The sequence below is a fragment of the Prinia subflava genome, chromosome 1, assembly GCF_021018805.1.
Source record: "Prinia subflava isolate CZ2003 ecotype Zambia chromosome 1, Cam_Psub_1.2, whole genome shotgun sequence".
Taxonomy (NCBI): domain Eukaryota; kingdom Metazoa; phylum Chordata; class Aves; order Passeriformes; family Cisticolidae; genus Prinia; species Prinia subflava.
The window spans coordinates 86,763,359-86,783,707 of NC_086247.1; the positions used below are offsets into that span (position 1 = coordinate 86,763,359).

The 20,349-nt window shown below is 43.0% G+C and overlaps 1 protein-coding gene across 8 annotated transcripts in view; it reads left to right on the forward strand.

Annotated features, from left to right (window-relative positions):
* The window catches only part of RREB1 (ras responsive element binding protein 1), a 133,591-nt gene that overhangs the window by 49,094 nt on the left and 64,148 nt on the right, over window positions 1–20,349 (forward strand). For all 8 annotated transcript variants that reach the window (XM_063401932.1, XM_063401925.1, XM_063401985.1 and 5 more), the window contains 4 exons: window positions 7,258–7,377; window positions 8,712–8,914; window positions 13,316–13,405; window positions 14,761–14,924. In XM_063401932.1, coding sequence (XP_063258002.1) covers window positions 7,258–7,377; window positions 8,712–8,914; window positions 13,316–13,405; window positions 14,761–14,924 — 577 coding nt within the window. The remainder of the gene's footprint in view (window positions 1–7,257; window positions 7,378–8,711; window positions 8,915–13,315; window positions 13,406–14,760; window positions 14,925–20,349) is intronic.

Below are 20,349 nucleotides of genomic sequence, written 5' to 3' on the forward strand. Positions count from 1 at the left end.
GTGCTTCCCCAGGATTGCTGGGATTCCCCTCAGACATTGCATCTCCCTTTCCTCGGCCTGTTGGGCATGGAGACACGCACGGTGTGGTTGCCCACTGGTCCTTGCTTCAGCTTCCCCCTGCCCTTCTGCTCTCTTGCCTCATCCTGCGCTCCTTTGGGACATGTGGGCAGTGGTTTTGCCAGGCAGTGTGATGCCACTTGCCTGACCTGTCCTGCCTTTGCAAGATACTTCCATCCTGCCTTCACGGCCCACTCCCTCCAATCTCTGGCTCTGCTCTGCTCCTGCCCTCTCCCACACCATATTCCAAGGCTGTCCCCTTGCCCAGTGGGATGTGAGCCAGCGCTGGCCCGAGTGAGAGATGCAGCAACCGGACTAGGGAAGATTGATAGTGTGGGGAGAGACCCCGGGCCATGTCCCAAGGAGTGCTGCCCTGCCACAGCCAGTGCCAGCCCAGGGGAGATGTGAAGGGACTTTCTCGGGTCGCCACTTCATCTAAGGCAAACAAACTGCAGTTAAAGCCAAGAAACACATTGACTTCCTGGAACTCTGCGAGCCGTCCGCACAGCTGTCCCCACTCCCTGAACACATGCAAAGCAGAGCTTATAAGGACAGACAGTATTGCTTTTGTGTCCTTCCTCAGCCAGTGGGGAGGGCGCAGGGGAGGGGATGTGCTGGGTAAAGCCCAAGGCCTGTTGTGTTCCATGTTTCCCCTGCCTTGCCGTGATTCCCAGTGACTGGGGGAAGCCAGACTCCCTTCCCACTGGCCTCCTCACAGCTGTGCAGGCAGGCAAGGATGAGGATGGAGGGGTGTTTGCAATTGTCAGCATGGGAAGGAATGGATGGATGTCTGCTTAGAGCCACTTGTTTTACTCTCCTGCTGCCCTGACTTCATTTTGTTGCCTGAATGTGGTGTTAACAGTCCCAGGTTTTTAAGCTGTCTTCAAATCTCAGTATCCTTTTTGCTTGAGCAAGCTCTTGAAGCTAACTGCTGTTTTGTGACAAAGACTTCCTGGAGGGCCAGGTACTCACCAATAAGCTGATACAAACAGCAAAGATGAGGAGCAGCTCACAGATATGTCTTTGGTCAGGGGAAAGAATGCTAAGATATTAGAAAAGTCTCAAAATTCATCAGCAGCTGCTGATCCTAAATGCAGCCATAGGTTATTGCAGTTCCTGCAGTGCTGTCTGTTCTGTGTGGCACTGCTGTTCCCAGAAAGGGCAGTGCTGGTCAGGAACTCAGTGCAGGCTCAGATCAAACTCCATGAGGTGATCACCAAGTGTGCTGGGCTTTCCTGTTGGGAGCCAAGGGGCTGTCAGGTTTTGCTTTCGCTCTTGGTGCCGGAGCAGCTTTTGCCTGAGTTCTCTTTTCTAGCTGAGCATGACCACAGGCTCCTGCATGAAGGCTGTTCCCACAGCACACAGCGCTTGCGAAAGGTGCAAACGTGGCTTCCCTCTTCAAGTTAACAAATGGAGCACAGGGCCAAGAGGATGGGCATGGATTCATTTTGTATTAAGGCTGCCCGGTAGCTGTGTGCGCTGCTGTAAACCGGTCGGACCGTAAAGGTGAATTTCACCCAGGAAACCCCTGCTTTGTCCCTATGGTGTCTCATTGTTATATTAGTACAGCTTCCTTGTTTTCAGTGTATTGCACCAATGTAACACCAGAGTATCATGGTGATTCAGAGTTGTTCACTAAAGGCATTAGCTAAGTTTAAATTCTGGTATGCTTTATGGAGAGAAGCTTCTGGTCATCTGAGCCAAAGTCCTGAGGAGCATTACTAGTCCATAAGTCACCAAAAAGGGATTTTTAGAAGCTGCATGGAAACTAAATGTGCACATGTATCCCATCATGCTTGCAAGCAAATAAAACAGGAGGAGTAAATATGTTTGAATATTTAAAATTTAGCCTGTTAGATGTTACAGTAAAAGAATGCAAAATAGTCTAGAATAGAAATACAGGGACCATCTTGTTCTTGTTTAGTGCTTCTTGCCCTGTCCCACTCCCACCAGAAGATCCTCCATAACTCAGTTTTAAGGCATGTCCATGAGCATGTGGTTCACTTGTTTATTCCATGTCTGAGTGTATCTGTCTGTGTACAAGTTAGACATACGGATGTTGTAGACTCACAGGGTTATTTCAAGAGGCAAAGTATTATACCTGCACTAACACAGGTAAAATGATGGTTTCACTAATAGCTCAGAGAGTTTATAGAAGAAGAGTCTGTCTTCTTTGGTGCTCAGAGACTACCCTTCAATAGACGTTACTCCTTTTGGTTGTTGTTTTTGTGTTTGGTTTGGTTTGGATTTTTTGTAGACGAAAATGTTATTTACAGGTGCAAGTTCAAAAGCTTTGGGGTAGCATTCTTAGTTTTTACTGTTAAGTAAAAGAGCAGCCACCAGATACTCCCATGATGCTTCCCAAGAAGATACTCCTCTTTCTGTGCTTGTCTTGCTTTCCCCATGGGCTGCTCTGTCCTGGTGTTCTAGCAGCGGTGATGGTGAGGTGACGCTCCCAGTGTAATTTTCTATTGCTGTGGTGTGGAGTCAGCACCAACACTTCAGTAGCAAGGGCAGAGTTGGTATTAAAAAAGGTCAGTTGGGAAAACTTTGTTCATTTGGTTTTCCTTTGCCTTGAGGCAGTGCTTTGAATAGTGTTAACCCTTTTTTCTTCCCACACAATGCCTTTTCACCTTTTTTCCTTCCTGCCAGCTTTGCTGGAAAGTTATGTCCAAAAGGTAGTGCGGGTGATAGTGCGCATCTCTTTTGGGGTGGGAGTGACCATTTGTGCTTGGGAGCGTTGCCTTGCGCTCCGGGAGTAAAGTCCACTCCTCTGCGTAGAAGCCTGGAAGGAGAGCAGAGCACCAGAAGCAGTTTGGAGCACAGTGTAGCGATTCTTAGGTATTGCAGTCTCAAGGGTAAACAGTAAACTTTGTTTATTCAAATGCGATATCTCTCTTTGAAGTTCTGTTCTTGTCTAAATTTGTATACTAGCAGGTCTGGCCTTCATTTAAATGATCCTTGGGGTTTTTTCTGTGCCACTTAGAAAAAAACAGTGGGAAAGCCTTGACTAAGCTACTAGTGTTGCTAAGATGGAAATGATGAAGAAGGCTCAGGATTCCTGTTTGGACCTCATGGGAAAAAGTGGTTTGAAAGGGAGGAGGGGGGTTGCACATTCCTAAACCTGTCGTTTCTTTTCCCTGTTTCTTCTCCCCCACTGTGTTCTGTACTAAATACTACAGTATGTTTAATGAAACCAGTAAAACTATTTGGCTAAGACTGTTAATCTTTCCCTGGCCCAATTAGTGCATGGCTTCTACTTTTAACATTAATGTGGAATTTTTTCGGAAGGCAGAACAATAAGCAGCTTTGTGCTATGTGTACCAGGTTTTCCCCCTTCTTGCCTGTATTGTGCATTTCTTCCTATCTATTCCAAAGGGAGAGCTCATGTGCAAAGACTGGAGCAATCTGGAACAGAGACTTGTTCCAGCTCCCAGGGGCTGGGACATGCTGCTCTGTGCTTGTGTAGCTGCGCCTCAGTTGCAAGTCAAGTGACTGTGACTCTGAAGACTCATCATTTTTTCTCCTTTCTTCTTCCTTCTCCTGTGGCCTGTGTTCTCCTTTTTGCTTCATCCGTGATGCTCTTCACCAGAAGGAGAAGCAGCCGTAGCTGTTCAGAGTGGTCTTAAAACAAACAAATTAAAAAACCCAAATAAATACACATAAGCAAGGTGGGGAGAGTAACTGCTGATGGGCTCAGCTTTAACATACAGTGGAGTCACACTGTATCCCAAAGGAGGAAATAGGTCTAGCAAGTGTCTTCCTGTACAGACTGAATGGGAAGCAACAAGGTTTTTTTCTTTTTTTCTTTTTCTTTGTTTTTTTTTTTTGGTAAGGTCTGCTTTTGCAGTCTCTCTCCCATTAGCTGGTTGTGTGGGGCATCAGGGTGGACCTCTGTCAGAGGCAGGAACTATAGGCCCCTCAGGGCTCTCTGTGGGATGGAAGTTGCCCCATTTTCATGTTGTCAGCAACCTCATCAAGTGGAAGGAACACGTTCCTGCAGAAAAGACAGGTCTCTTGGTGTGGCCGTGCAGAGAGGGCTGCATTGTTTGTTTGGTCTGGTCCCCCCTACCATTTGTCAGTGCTCTTGCTTAGTCACTTGCTCTCTGCTTTTCCTCCTTTTCACACAGGATGAATGTGACACTGGGGGGTTTCTTCAAAGTAGAAGATGACTTGAATGCTTGTGACCACTTCCCTGTTTCCTAGAGGCTTAGGTCCGATGTTGAATGCAACCTGAGGCTGCTCTGTTTCTCAGCTTATTTCCTGTTTATCCTTTTTCCTGGAGGTCTTTGTTTTCTTTTGGGGAGAGGGAGGAAGGAGGCTCTGTCAGCACAACCTCCACGCTGGGGCATTTGGTGTGAGCTGGGAGGGTTTACAGTCCTGAAGGCAGTATGGCATAGGGCATCTGTGCTGGCTGCTGCCTGTCTGATTCCCTGAGTTTCATAGGTGCTGTGGAAGAAAATCCCAACACTTCTCCATCCTCAGTGATGCGGTTTTTTTGAAGAGGGGAAAAGAAAAAAACAAAAAAACCAAACCAGCCCAAAGCAAAAAAAAACCCCAACAAGGCTGCAAGAGAAATCTCTCAGTATGTTCCTGCCTAAAGGCGCTCTGCCACGGGTTTTCCCACAGGAAGGAGTGATTTGGCCCAGCGTTCTTATTGTTTCTATATCCTATTGCAAATAGAAAGTTATGCTTCTGAAATCAGTGTGTCCTGCTCATGCAGTTGTCTTTGTTTCAGTGGTGCATTTTTGTTTCATGCAAGAGTGGAAAATACATAGGTAAATAAAAGCATGCAGCAGCAGTTCACTTATGATCTCTAGATTGCTTTCAAAATTGGAAATTTTTAATGTGCGGAAAATGGTTGTAGGGACAAGATCTCTGACAGCGTAGATTTGCTTGCATTTGGAGGAAGATACTTAGATTCAGAAAAGAAAAATAACTGTTGGTTCATAGAAACTATGAAAGGCTGTAATAGTATAATACATAGTTTTCCTCAAAAAAACAAAAAAACAAAAACAGAGAGCAAGTTTGTAGGTTTTTCTGAAACAGTAAGTAGGGTTTTTTTAATGTGCATATATGCCTGCCTGTTCTGCAGGCTCTCTCTATGCATTTCCCATTTTCAGTGTTGCTGAAAGCATCACTAGGAATTCTGACTGTAGTTCTCTGGGAAGCTACTAAGCTGTCTTCAAGTTACCTTGGCAAACACAGGAGTCTTCACAGTTACACAATAGATTTTTTTTCCAGGATGTATCAGTGGTGACATTAATGTGCTAGGCATTGACTGGAAGAGGAATGAATATGTGTATTTTGGAAGGAATTGTGTATTTTGTTTGTTTGGTGGGGGGAGGTTAAGGACTAAAGCACCTTTTTTAACAGAAATGCCTCCAAATAGTTTCAACTGGTCCTTATTTTTAGTAGTGCTAAGCAGATAGAGCAAGCAGGTTTAAATTTAGGCCAATCTTGAAAATAATTCTGTTGCTTATTCTACTCAAAAGTAAGTTACCATGTAAGTGATTAAAATAAGATAGAGGCAGGGGGGAAAGAAATAATTATGTTGCTCTTGGATGAGATGGACCTTTTTTAAAAACAAACAAAATAACAGAAAAGTTACAGCAGTTACAACAGTTAAAATAAAGCCAAATAAATAAATGGCTCCCATAATTACTGGAGAAAACACAGAAGGATGGGTGCTTGGCCTCACCTTGGAGCAAGAAATCCCTGTGCCACAGGGATCACTAGTGTTTTCTTCTTAACAGAAAAGTACAAAAATAATTAGGGAAAAGTTATTTTGAGTTGTTCAGGATAGTCTGCTTTTCTGGTTTTGAAGGTGCAGATGGAAAGCAGTGTTTGTTAAGAGGTTGATGTGTTCCTGAGCCTTATGCTACCTGGGCTTAGTCATGTCCCAGGTTTTGTCTCTTGACTGCAGTGGCTTGCTGTGCCAGATCATCTGTGAGACGCTCTTTACAAGGTCAGCAGCTAAATGTAGGGGGGTTGAATCCATTGCTTTGTCTGGCATGGTGTGAAATGAGGAACCACGTGAGACAAGGTGGGGACTTTCATTTTGCCTGCCGTTTCTTGGGTGCTCCAAACTGTTGGCAGTTGGTAACATAGTCATTTATTATTTTCAAATGCTGTTGCTGTTCAAATAGCATTTGAAGATGTATTGCATGACTGATTTGCCTGACATCCTAGAGAATATAATTTTTTAAAAAAGGAAGAAACCCCGTTAACTGTGGTTTGAAGCCAGTTGTCTCTGTTCTCTTGATGAAAGGAAAACCTGTATGGAGCTTACTGGTTGTGATTTGTAAATCTGAGATGGTGAAATGTCCACAGTGTGTTTGTTTTCATAATGCAATAAACATTTTGCTTGTAGGGTTATGAAGGTGTACTTCTCTATTAAAGACATATCAGTTGTTTTTCATATTACAAATAATCTTTTCCAGAACCTATAGCCATGAGTGCTGTGGGCAGAGAACTTCTGTTTCTCATGTGTTGATCATTCCCCATCACTTCCAAAAATGATGTTTAACTGCTCTGTCATTCCCCAGAGAGAACAGGCACCCTTCCTTAAACCCCGGTGATTGCATGATAAGTTTGTGGTTTCAAAAAGGGGTGTGGAGGAATTCTGTTGGTACATACAGTGGTTACTTACGTCTTCAACTCACGTGGGAACCTTGGGCAGTGGATCTGAGGAATGTACCAAATGGGGTCCCAGAAACCTCTGTAGTAATTTCACCACTGCTAGAGGGAAGAAGGTGGCCACCATGAATTCATGTATTGGAGTAAACCTTAATCTTCCAAGAGGAGAAGAGGGGAGCAGTTGATGTATGAAATTGAATCACCTAAATTCTCTAGGTGCAGAATATTCTTCCAACTTCTTAATCAAATGTCACTACTGTCAGTGATAGGCTAGCTTGCTCTCTCTTCCTTGGTTTTTGCTGGCTTAATGCTGTAGACCAAGCTGGCAGGGGTTTTGTTTGCCCAGGTTTTGCCACTGGTGGAAGCAGCAGCAGCATCTCGCAGCCTGGGCAATCATGAGAGTGGGCTCTTGGCCACACTGACACTGCTGGTGTGCTTCTGTCATCAGACCTATCTGGTAGTCAGGGGAGCCCTCAGAATAAAGGGCTGTAGTCTTACTTTCCTAAAGTGGCTTCCATAAAAGCTTACTCCCTTTCTCTTTTTTCCTTCTCCCTCATGTAGTGCTAGAGGGTGCTGCTGAAGAAGAGGCTGAAGAGCCAGACGCAACTGTACATACTACACCAAGTGAGGAGACCAGCAACCCAGAAGAGGGCCACAGTCAGTCAGGGGAGAAAGATGAAGGTAACTGGTTCCACTACCTCTGTGACTCTAAATTACGGCATTGATTAAGAATGTAGAAGCATTTCTCACCCATCCATGCACCTTATTGTGTGAAGAGTATAAGATACATTGAGCAGAAGCACTGGTGCATACATTTCTTTTCCCATCCCTAACTTTTATCTGTCTGATAAGTATAAAATAGGTTGAACAGAAGCATGGGCACATGAATTCTTAGCTACCACTGCAGGCTTCCAAACTAAGATTTTCTTGGCTCACAGTAACTTGGCACCACATAACTGAGCCTCAAAAAACCACCTGTTTATAATCCTCAGACTTATGTTCCAAAGGCAGTATTATGCAGAGATCAAATGTTCACAGACAAACGTGTTCCTCCTTGTTCACCCTCATATACTCCTCTGTTGCAGTGACTTTCTCACAACACATATTAAGATTCTGTGCTTTCCACCAGAAGTGACAGAGCAGACTTGCAGGGCGTTCCTGTTTGTTAGGGAGACTCCTTGAGGGGGGAAAGCATGTTGAATTTGAAAGCATCTTCCTTTTCAAACTTGTAAAGAGAAAAATAGAAGGCCTTTCCTGTGTATTTGACATGTCTGTATGTTAGGAAGCCAGACATGAGATTTTAGGTGTATTTTGAGTTTGGTATCTGAGATAGGAGCATTCCTGCTACTTACAGCATATGATGGAGAAGTTTGAACCTTGACAGCTTTAGCTGTGACATTAGTCATGTATGTAACACATAATCTCCATGGACTAGTATGGCTTGGTGTACCAAAATCACATATGTGCCATCTATGGCAGTAAAGAGGCAACAGGAGGGATACAGGGGTTTGTTTTGATTGGATTTTTCTACTTTGGCTTATTCTGTATACAGAGCTGGCTTAAACCACGCTTAAAAGAGAACCCAGTACCCTACACTGTGTTACTAATGCCTTAGTTGTGCAGTCCTGTCTAAAACTCATGCCTGCTTAATGATTGTGCTTGCCAGAGTCTGCATTCGTCAGTACTGCTCTACTAGTTCATGGTGATCACAAATACCATTTCACAGGAAGAGAAATGTAAAGTAAATCACTCTATAAGCTCCATATTGAATTAAGGTTGAAAATGAAGAAAATGGGAATGTCCTACGAGAAAAATCTACACTTTGTCGTATGCATTCCAATATGAGAAGCTTGTCCTGTTATAAGAACTCCAGTTGTTATAGCCTGTTGCCTGTGCTCCATGATGATCCAGCAGAGTGTGATGTGAGTTACAGGCAGCTGAAAGTACTATGGGATGTTTGGATTTTTTTAAAATGGCCTAGGAACTCCTGTGTGTGTTTTTGTTTTTAATTCCAGAGAAGCAGCTGGAAAGCTTAAACAGCTACAAGGTATCACCAAGTTCCCCGAACAGTTTGGACGGAGCAGACTTGTCCTCCATCGATGCCATGATGTCAGCAGTAATGAATGTGGGGAAAATTGCTGAAAACAGCGGGAATTCTCAAAATGTCAAATCCCCCTCAAAGTCTCCTGCACCGAATCGGATTGGCAGGAGGAACCAGGTACGTAAACACAGATGCAGGGAGGGCAAAGGGGAGACAAGCAGCTGCCTGGAAAGTGATAAGATGTAATTTACGTTTCTTTGATTGTTTTGCCTTTTTTCCCCTTAGTGGTTGTTTCTCGCCTCTGCCATTGTTCCTCTGTGTATGTTTTCTGGTATCTCTCCAAACCATAACTTAGAAAACTGGGAATCAGAAGGGTCCACTTGCTTGGATTGAAACATAAAGCATTTGAGGGCGAGCTCCAGGGCCATGCAGTGGTGAGCTGGTCTAGCAGATGCCCCTAGCAGCAACGAAGTCACCTAAGAATTGCCATTTTGTCCTGCTGCATCCTTTCTCTAGGCTCTTGCATTCACATAAATTCATGAGATGTGTAGTTGCCCTGCAGAAGATTCAGGTGATTTATGGTTAAAGGTAGAACAAAACATTCATTGGGATGCTCAGTTCGTATGTGTAGTGTAAGGTGCCCTTAACTTTTTGTTAATGAAAGCCTGAAGAGCTATTGCAGAGTGCCTTGTGTGAGTTTTGCAGAGTAAATATATGTAGCTTTTATCAGGTTTTTTCCAGGTACCAGTTGATGGCACCAGCTGATAGCAGTATTGATCTAAACAAGTGAAAGCAGAGAGTTGTATCAGTTAAGCTGTGGTTATTTATATCCTTGTTTTTCTACTGCTGGGCCAAGCTGCACCAAAGAAGGTGCTGCAGAATATCAAGAAAACCCCCAGATCTCTGTGGTCATTTGACTTTAGAGCTTGAGGTGAAGCACAGAGACTTTGTAAACGAATCAAGATGTAACAGGGACCAGAAAGATTGAGAGGCATGACTCATGTGATGTTCCTATAGTAGTTTATTAATAGCTTGCTGAGTAGCTGCCCAGTTGACAGACTTAGGACTTGTCTTGGATTTTTTAACATGAAAGGAGTTGAAAGCCATTAGCTGTAAATGGACATCTTTAAATGAGGAATGGGCAGTATACAGACAGCTGTGTTTGTGGGATTCTGCTGTCTAGCACCTGGCTCTAAGGTTTATTTACAATGTTCTCACTTAGGGGCTTCCCTGGTTCCCTGACTGCATCATGTGAAGGAGGCCCTGGAGTCCAGAGCAGTTTCAGGGCAGTGCTGTTTCACAGCTGTCCACCGGTGCCCCATGTGGTCTGGCTTCAGGGAAGTTTATTAGTGTTGGTGACCTTTATTCCGCCTGGTATTTCAGTGGGCATCGAATCAAAGGAAGCTCTAGAGTAAATGTGACGGGATTAAGAGGGATTCTTACAGCATAAAAATAAACAAATACATTGAAAACATAGTAAATAGCCTATTTGTCTTTAGGCTGAAAGATTGTTGAGGCCAGAGGGGCAAATGGCTACATTACTGAGAAAATAGAAGTGAGATGTGAAATACTAAGTGGGTATCAATCTTGTTAGCATGCTCTAATACAGAGAATTTCCACTTTCACCGTAGCAGAATGAAAGCACTTCATTGTTTTAGTGTGTAGCAGTACAGGGATCTCAGATTCTGCTCAGAATATACCCCTTAGTATAATTTCAAGGATAATAACAGCTGATTTGCTGGGTCTGACTGCTGTTTCTCATGAGTTGGCAGTGAAACATTTTGCCCTGAACCTTTGTCCTAAAGTCTATGGTTCCCTTTATAATGCTGACTGCATCTTGGCTGCCATCTACCCATAGTCTAATAAGCATGTTCTCACATCAGCTTGCATGTATTTTAACTTCTGATTTGCTTTGCTCTTGAAGAAAATAAAAAGTGTGACAGAGGTGTTTTTTGGGCTAGAGAAAAGCAGACAGACTTAATGCACAACTCCAAAAGCATTTGCCATCAGTTGAATGCAGAGCAGTTGTGCCAGATTGACTTACTAAAGGGAGAGTAGCTGACAAATGAGCTGCTAACTTTATCTTTCAGTTCAAGATCTGTGTTTTCACCAGCTTGGCTCTGGTGGGCACAGCTGAGTGCTGTGTTTTAAACTGGTGAATGGGGGTACTCTTACAGTAGGGATGCTAATGTTTTTTGGTCTGGATTGGGTTAGTGAATGGATTTGCTTGAGCCGTGTTAAGGTATGCAGCATGTAGCCAGTCTGACCACTGGAGAAAGTTTGGGTTTTAGTTAATAATAAACCTCAGATTCAATACTAATCAGCTCTGGCTGAGCTATAGTGTGTTTCTGATCTTTGCTTCAAGGTGAACCAGTAATTATCTTCTGTTAATTTGCTGATTTGAAGAGAAGGCAGTCTGGAAAGCAGGCTTTGAAATCATCAAGTGCATCATGTAGAACTGCAGCACTCGTTTAAGAGGAGGGGGGGCAAAAAATCAGTAGTGGGTTGATAATTTTTCAGATATAGCCTGGGGATTAAACATCATCTAAACTGTCAGCACATATGCAGGGGTTTTCCTCACAGCACAGTGTGTTTGTTCTCTGTCTTGGGCCAGGTTTTAACAGGGTGCAGTATAATTGGAGCTGAACATTACTCCACGGTCAGGTTACATATAGTAAAATTAAGGTTGTATAAGTAGGATGAAATGAATGTTTGTGACTTACATGTTTGTATATAAAAAATGGGGGAGGGGCACTGAGATGATGCATTTCAATTTTCTTTGAGTGTTCAGACTTCATAATGGCAGCCTTTCTTGCTTTCTTTCTAATGTTTTGAAAGTGCTAGTATGTTAGACCTTGGCCTGTATGTGTGGCCTGCTGTGATTACCTTTGGGATGTCGAGGTTGAAACATAATTGGAAAAACAAGTACAAGGGAAAGAGTGAGGAGAAGTGGGAGAACTTAATCCTTTCATTTTAGAAACAAAGTCTCAAGACTTGTTTTCTTCAGGCAAAATAGTGAAATAGCTCTTCATGTCCACAGGTTGCAGAAGTTACTGCAAAATTATTATGGCCCTGTTTTTGAAAACAAAATGTAATATAGGGACTCTCTAAAATAGTTCCCTGAATCATGCAGGAGGGGATAGTGCTTTATTGAGACACAAAAAAGAGCTTTCTCTAACACTTTTTCAGCATCTTGCCATCCTAATGTTCCAAGGAATTTGTCACAGAGACTTGGGTTAGTCATTTTCAATGTTCTTTGTGAATACTTGTGTCTGACAACCTGGAAATGATTGCTTCTGAGTTGATGACTTTGGAATATCACTGAGGGAAGAGAATTGTGTGGACAGAGGAAATTTGTAGACACACTCATATCCCTCAACTTGCAGCTAAAGAGCTGCTGAGAATGGGTTCTGCTTTTTGCTTGTTTTCAAGCTTTTACTAATGATACTTAAGATGGCCAGCAAAGAACTTCAGTAGGAAATGTCACTTGGCATTAAAATTATGCATTCCCATCTCAGCAGAGATGGGTTTTGTACTGTCTTGTAACTAGAGGTGTTCATCATTCCAATGGAAAGCTGAGGTTTAATTTTGAGTGCCAAATCATTTTCCTTTTAATATACAGGCATTGGTGCGTAAGCCATTCCTGGCTTCCTGGTGAGGTTGTGAAAATGCCCTTTATATCATCCAGTAGCCATCCTCATAGACAAACTGAGGCAAACAGCTTTGGTTCCTGCAAGAGTGCCATTTCATCTTCAGCTGGAAGAGTGGTGGCTTTGCTCAGTGTCTCAAGGGCATACTTAAATCAGGTTGAGCTCTCTGGTTGGCTTCAGTGTTTGTACTCGTGGTTTGACCGTGGTTACTCCTGATTCTCACCTGGGTGGAGAATGATGGGATTCATAATGTGTTCCTTTGGAGTCACGTACACTCCTGCATTGTCACCTCTTTCTTGCTATGATCTCATCAGATCTTGCGAGCTTCAGAAGGGTGGGGCCTGGCTGGTGTGCCCAGATGGGATGCTTCCAGCAGAAACACAGGATGCTAAAGGAAATGGTGCTGATGATTCAGTAAATGCCACTCTTCCTTCTGAGTCAGCCATGGAGCAGAACATGCAGCCCCTGCAAAAGGGCACCAAGATAGTGCTTTGCCTCAAGATGGGGTGGAAAATCTGAAGTTCTGACAACTTGTGCTATTAAAAATCTTTGGGAAGAATAATGATGTTTGCCTGTATATTCTGATGATGTTCCAGGAATTGCTTTCTGGTCAGCTAAATTTCTCCTGGCAGTTTGAACTCCTTGCAATTGCCTTCACTTCCTGTTCTAAACTGCTACTGCTGAGTATCTGTGTGCTGTTAAAATGGCTGCTGTACTTCTGTGATAGTTAAAATCACCCCTGTTTGTTTATAAATTCAGAAGTTTATGAAACTTGCTTGAGGGATCTGTCAGATGAGAAATGCATAAATGCAAGTTATTCTGTTAGCAGTGGCCTACTGTTGGATTGTTTTTCCACCCTCATCACTGACAGCTTTCTACTCCTTTTACATTGATATTCCTTCTGATTGTTTTGTTCTCTTGTCCACAGGAAACAAAAGAAGAGAAGTCTTCCTATACCTGTCCTCTGTGTGAAAAGATTTGCACTACACAGCACCAGCTAACTATGCACATTCGTCAGGTATGCAGAGTATCAGCTCTTGATTTCTTACTTTTATTAAGAGGTTTTCATTTGCCAGGTTGCATTTTGCAGTGGTGAAAAACAATTCCACGTGTAAGCCAATGAAATGCTTCCATTGTTTTGCTTTTATTTTAGCTTTACCTTGCATTTTCTTCAAAAAGCACACCCCACAAACCTAACCCTGAGGTGGGTGATTTTCCTCCCTTCCTCGCCTGGCGTTCTACCTCCCACCCAGTGGCTCAAACAAGGATGTGTATCCTGTTCTGCATAGCTTAAGGTATCCTAAGGATCCGGAAAAGCACTTCCATCATGAGGCCTAAGTCCTGTCTTATTATCCTGTTTGAGTACAGATCTTTTTACTGGTCATGCAAATTAAGAAGCAGGAAGACATAATTTTGAAATCAATGCAGTGTAGGAGAGCCTCTCAGTCTTTCACAGGATACAGCAGTTTTGAGAGGCTTCTTTTCTTTCTTTTTTTTTTTCTTTTTTTTTTCTTTTTTTTTTTTTTTAACTGGATAGTGCACTTTTTTGTCAGCTACAGACCTGTTCTTGATCCTCTTGAAATATATGCATACTTAATAAGAAAAGGTTTGTCCTTTTCTCTAGCAGAAGGTTCTGCTTTGGATGCTAAGGTGTGGTTGGTGACTGGCTTCACTAGATACTTATTATTTCCGTTTTTCCTCCTGTACTGTAACTGTTTCTTAATTATTTTTTTCTTACTCACCTGATGCTTTAGGGTTTGTTGGTTTTTTTGTATGTGCAGAAATCTTCAAATCTCTGAATACAAGTAAGAAAGAGTGGTACATATAGCACAGTAGCTAACGACCATAACTTGACCTTGTAATGCATTCTTATGGCCGTAGAAGTCTGCATGTACACTCAGAAGCAGTTTAGTTTTGTTGTCTTGCTATGCAGTAAGCTTAAAACTAGTATCTTGAAAGAGTGTTTTTAAGTGTCCGTCTTCTGCTGTGAAGTTCATAATTTCCTTACCACTCATACAACCCCAAACCACTGCACAGCTTAAAGTATCCCAAGGTACCATTTGTCTGATGGGTTGTTGCTGAGTCCCTGTGTATCTTCTTTTGCTGCAGACCCAGCAGAAATGCTGCATTGCAGGCTGTGTGAAACAGCTACTTGTGCTGGTGCATTAAGGGGTTAAAGGTGAGGGGGGAGGAGGGGGGCTGGAGTTGAGGGAGGAGGGCTGGGGAGGAGAGGTATCTACGGGGCACACCTTCATATAAGGTATTGTGCCAAGTGGCTCTTTAGAGCTGCTTAATTTGTTTATATTTCTTGCTGATATTTTACTGGCACTTCACAAGGGGCGTTCAATGAAAAAAAATCATTGCTTTCTCCAGCATAACACTGACACTGGAGGGACAGACCATTCCTGCAGCATCTGTGGAAAGTCTCTGAGCTCAGCGAGCTCCCTTGATCGCCACATGCTGGTGCACTCAGGTGAAAGGCCTTATAAATGTTCCGTATGTGGACAGTCCTTCACCACCAATGGAAACATGCACAGGTGAGTGCTGACCGTGTCCCAGGAGCTTGGAAAGGATTACAGCATCGGGGGCAAGCTGACTGAAGGCACTTGGGCAGGAACTGTGGAGTATCTGTGACCTACAAATGTGGCACAACACACACTACAGCTACTAGGATGCTTAAGTAGTGGGAGGAAATCAGAATTGAGAAAGATTTTCTAGCTTGCTTTAAGCATTATCAAGAATTGTTACAGCTTTTTGTTTTTTTAGTAATAGTAGTAGTATGACAAATGAATTTTTCTCAGGAGATAAAAATAGATAGCCAAGCTATATAGGAGCTTCTAATTTCAGAGCCATGGATTTAAGTGGTTGTATGGTTGTATTAGAACATCTGGGCTTTTGTTGTTGTTATGTACTTAGGTATCCAAGTGCCATCACAGAGATGCCTCTTTGGTATATTTACCTTGTTTTTAAGTACATACATCAATATTTGTTTGCACTATAGACAACTTATTGCTCTATAGATCTGGCAAATTCTCTGCAGTCCAAATTTCCAAGTGTAGTTTCCCTTGTAGAGATGTAGTAATATGTACAGTTGTCAGCTGGGGAAACAAAATGGTAAAGCACATGGGTTTTCCTCCTCCTGTCTCATCCCTTGATTCAGTATTCATTTATTTGCATGGGTGGAACGTCTCAGAACTGATTAAGACTTCATGGATTCCCACATAGCTTTAGTCCCCATATCAAAGAGTTTACAACCTACAAAGAAACTGTAAGACAGGTGGGGGAAAATAATATTGCTTACAAGCAGAAGGGCAGGAGTGATGGTTACAGACTGGTTCTGTGTGGAAAGGAAGAGGTCTTGTTCCCCATTACCAATAATTTTCCAAGCAGTGTGCTACGGGGTGATTTTGATGATAGTAGGAAAGATAACATAGTCCTGCACAATGGGAGCAATACCTGCTAGCAGCATTACCTTTTTTGTGTCATTTTGCTTGTGTTAAACACTTGGGTGAAAAGAGAGGGAATGCAGTTCTGTAATTCCACATTTATTTAACCTACGATTGATTGGAATTGGGGAGAGTTGGCAAGATAGGTGAAAAATGAGATGGGAAAAACACCAAGAGATACTGGCCTTGGGCAGTGCATAAATCACTCATCTGACTCATCTGACCAGAGGTGTTGTGAGCCACGTCTGCCAGGTCGGGTCATTACTCTGTGTGACGAGCAGAAGGCAGGGCCACTGCTGAGCTGCAGCTGATGCCAGTGCAGTATCCAAGGGTGACTTCCAGTGGTGGAACTCTGAGACAGTCAGTCGCTTGTGTCTGGGCGGCTTGCTGAGGGACTGCTTGTGTGGTTGATTGGGATTTTTGCTCACTGGGCATCTCTTATGCTCCCCTAGAAGCAGAAAAAGGGAGGCTTCCCCTACAACTTGACTCCAGGCCTACAAGAGATTGATGAAGTCACCTTTCTTTATGCTGGTTTCCCCACATAGAAATTCTTAGCATGCTTTTGTAGCAAATTTATAGCCAGAATTGCCAGACTCAGTGACTTGCCCAAAAGAAGGAGAGATTAGAACCTTCTGATGAGAAGATAGTTTGGTTTTAATTTTTTCTCTTATGAGAGATGATGCCTGAAGTTACCAGGATGGAGTGCTATATTTATTGACCTCACTAAGAAGGACCTAAGTTCATGCAAGGAAAATCCCGATATTAAAAGGTTTTTTTGTCTGATAGGTACCTGTCAGTTCTATTAAGCTCCTTCTTGTGCAGGGCTGCCCTGCAGCAGCAGAAGGCTGTTCCTGAGCTTGATATCTCTGCAAGGAGTGACCCCAGACCCATGACAAGCAAAATCCTGAGCACACTGAAATATGCTGGTTCTGCCGAAGGAGGGTTGTGGTTGGCAGACTGTGCCCCCTGGTCTTTTTCAGTGAATAACCTTGTCTTGCTGCTGTAACTGACTGTGATGTTGGATCTTGTTGCTGAAGGAAAGCATGAATGTGCAAGTAGGCAGATGAGGATAAATGCAAAGTGAAATCAAATTTTTTATCTGGTGCCATGACATACTCACAAGGAAGATGTTCATTTTGCCCACCAGTACCTCCTTCTAAAACAGTATTTCTGGTCTAAGATGGGGTGAAGTAGATTTCTTTTTCAGGTATCTCAAACTTAGCTGTAGCATCATGTCCAATGGACTGTCAGTGCTGTGGCTGAATGCATCTCACATCTCATTCAAAACTGCTCCTGCCTCAGGATTCCAGAGCAAGGACCTGTTTGCCAGGTCCTGCCTCGTGTGTAACTCCTGCAGGCCACGTCTGTGGTGGAGCCATCTCTGTGCTTCTGTACCAGCTAGATGATACAAGTCCATTTTTCTCCTCTTCTGTGTGCAGTTCTTTCATTGTTCTCAATTCTTGTGCTACAGAATCTAAGTAATTACAGATGTATGTCCAAACCAGAAAAAAAAATTTAAAAAAAAAGAAATCCTAATGTGCCCCTGGTAGCCAGCATGGTGGTGTCCCTGGACCATTGCACAACATGGGGTCAGAGAGGGGAGTTACAGGTTTAGCTGAAACTTGTGATGTGCTGATAAAGAATCAGTGTAACCTGTGAAGGTCCTGCTGGAGCTTCCCAGGAATTACTGCACTTACACCAAACATGCTTGGTGTAAGTGCAGTAAATAAGGAGAAGAGTGAGGTCTGCTGATATCTGAAGGGGGGAAAAATGTGTAGGTTTATGCCATGTCCATCCTCTCTTTTTTTTTCTCTTCTGCCATTTTCTGGCTCTTATTTAGCTATCTATACTATTTTTAAATCCAGACTTTTAGAGGACCTTTTAGGGGAAAAAGTTCAAAGGAATAGCTTTATCCAGGGGAAATACTGTACCATGACAGTACTTACTGCTTTCTATCACAGAAGGAAATTTCTGATCTATGTTTCAACCTCAAAGCAGCCACATCATTAGACATTCAGCTGAGTAGAGGAGGGAAGGAGACAAGTTTTGGTTGCTTTTTTGGGTTAGAAAATGACTACCAATGTTACTCTCTGAAGTGCTGACCATCTCCATCAGAAGTATTTTTTCACCACCTTCACTTTACCAAGGGAGAAAAAAAACCTCCAGAGCTCTTACTTGATGCTCTTTTGCATTACAGTACAACTTCTGTGCAACAGCCAAACTTCTTGTGGAGTGAGGGAGGATGCTGTTTCCTGCCCATCTCTTCCTTGAGTTAGTGTAGCTGTGCTGGGGTGTTGCGTGTACTCTTCACTTGTGAAATCGATGCTGGCCTTCCTGACTCCCACAATACGTGCAACACTTCATTTGTAAATGACTCATAGCCTCTCACATGAAGCCCAATTTCTTTTTGTTGTGCTCCTTGGCTCCTTGTCAACAAGTTAAGTTGAATGGGCAGAGCAGACTGGGATGGAGGTGGGGGGAAGGTTCTCTTGTGCAATACTAGTAAGAAAAAGAGGTTGAAACCTGCTTCCTTTTCTGACTGGTGGGACTCTTGGCCAGGGTTTTCAGCAGGGAACCTTGAGCCCAGGGTATCTCAGAAAACTCTCTTACAAGCTGCCAGGCTGTTCAGGAGTGACCTGAGCCTTCTGTGGGGACAGTCACATTTGAAGAGAGCAGAGGTGTCTGGAGAGTGCTCAATGTCCAGAGCAAAAAACTGATTTTCTCATTCTTCCTGATGTGCTGTCAGACTGTCTGCTGCCATACCAGTGCTCCTCCTACCATTTGTGGAGGGTTGGTGCAATCTGATATAACAACTGGAAGATCTGTTAGTGCCTGATATCAGCATCAGGAATTGCTCTGGAGATGATGCTGAGTTTTTAAAGAGTTTTCTTTTTGACCAGTATTGGAAAGAGCAAGTCTTCGTGGAAATAGCAAGCCATCTATAATCAGGAGCTGATTAGGGATTTGGGCACATTATTTTCTTGGGGCTCTTTAAAAATCAAGAGGAAAGAGTTAGATCCCAGTAGTTTTGAGTTGAACGTTCCTGTAACTGACACTGTAATGATCAGTATATAAGAAACTCTGCAATTTAGGATACACCTTATCCTCACCCTTCTTTGCTAGAGAGACAGACACTGTGGCTTTCTCTCAGTCACAGTGAGTTAAAGTTGAATACTCATATCTCCATCAGGAGCATAAACTGTATGGAGGGGTTTGGGTGTGTAAAGAGTTTCTGCAGCTCTGTAAGAGCTGGGGATTTCCAGTGTAGTGCCTCCGCTCAAAAGATTGCAACTACTAAAGACTTTCCAAAGGTTTTCCATCTGTACTATCATAGTAATCTGTCAATAATCCCAGCTCTGAGGAGCCCTTTAGAGTTTTGACTCTGACACCAAAGAGGAGGTTTCAAGTCTTTTACTCCATCCCTACCACTGCCTCTCCCCAGAATGCAGACAGAGGAGTTAGGCTGCTGGTGTGGCTGTAGTGGTGGTTTGTGAGCGTTAGGAAGGGACCTTGAGGTAGAGAAAAAAATTTTATTTGACTTACTGTGTTGCATTCAAATAGAACGTGCATCAGCTTCAGTGGAAAGGGCGATGCCTCCACTTGCTCCAAAAGTGTTTCCTTTGGGGGTAGGATTCTTTGCCAGCAGTTCCGTTTCCATTTCTGTGACTAAGGATAGCCCGTGCCTATCACTTTAAAGTCACATTTTCCTCCCTGCCAAAGACATGCTCTCCATGCAACAAGAAAATGTTAATGGGGTATAAATGCCAAAAGGGAGGCGAGAAATGACCTTCCTGCCAGTTTCCAGTGGGAAGCTATTAAAGGCTCTGTGGCAAGTCTGAAAAGAGTAAAGGGATAATACATGTGTTTCAGCCACAGCTTCCCTAGTTTGGTAAATGAAGGAGCATTGTCCATGGCTGGTTTTCTCCTGACTGTCCATATAAGTCCGGTAATGCAAACTAACTGAAGCGCTTCATTTGAAACTAAAATGTAGCAAGTATCTACCTTCCTTCTCTTCTTCCATTCCTCGCCCCATAAATGACAAAATTATTCAGAATGGCTTTTTATTTACATCCTGCTTAGGTACTTGTGGGCTGTTTATATACCATCTCAGGAGCAGGTCTCCAAGTTTGGGGATTTTTTTTTTGGGCACATGTGAAACAACACATGCAACAACCACATGCAGAAGTCTTTGAAACTCAGATTGGAAGATCTGGATCGCAGAAGCTATGCTTTGAAGCATTCTTACAAAGGGTCCTATCAAAGAAGGTATTTCTTCTTTTAATTAAGAAGGCACTTTTATTTCTCAATCTTACTTTCAGTACTAGGTGATTTTCCCAAACTTATGATTTTAATACGCTATGAATAGATAAACAACTGTCTTTTAAATCAAGGTATGGTACTATTTTGATGTACAAATTTTTCTGAAACAACACCTGATGTGTGCACCTGTGTGTTGCTGACTGAGTTTCTTGAGAAAGACAGAAAATGCACATGCTGGAGGGTAATCTATGAATTT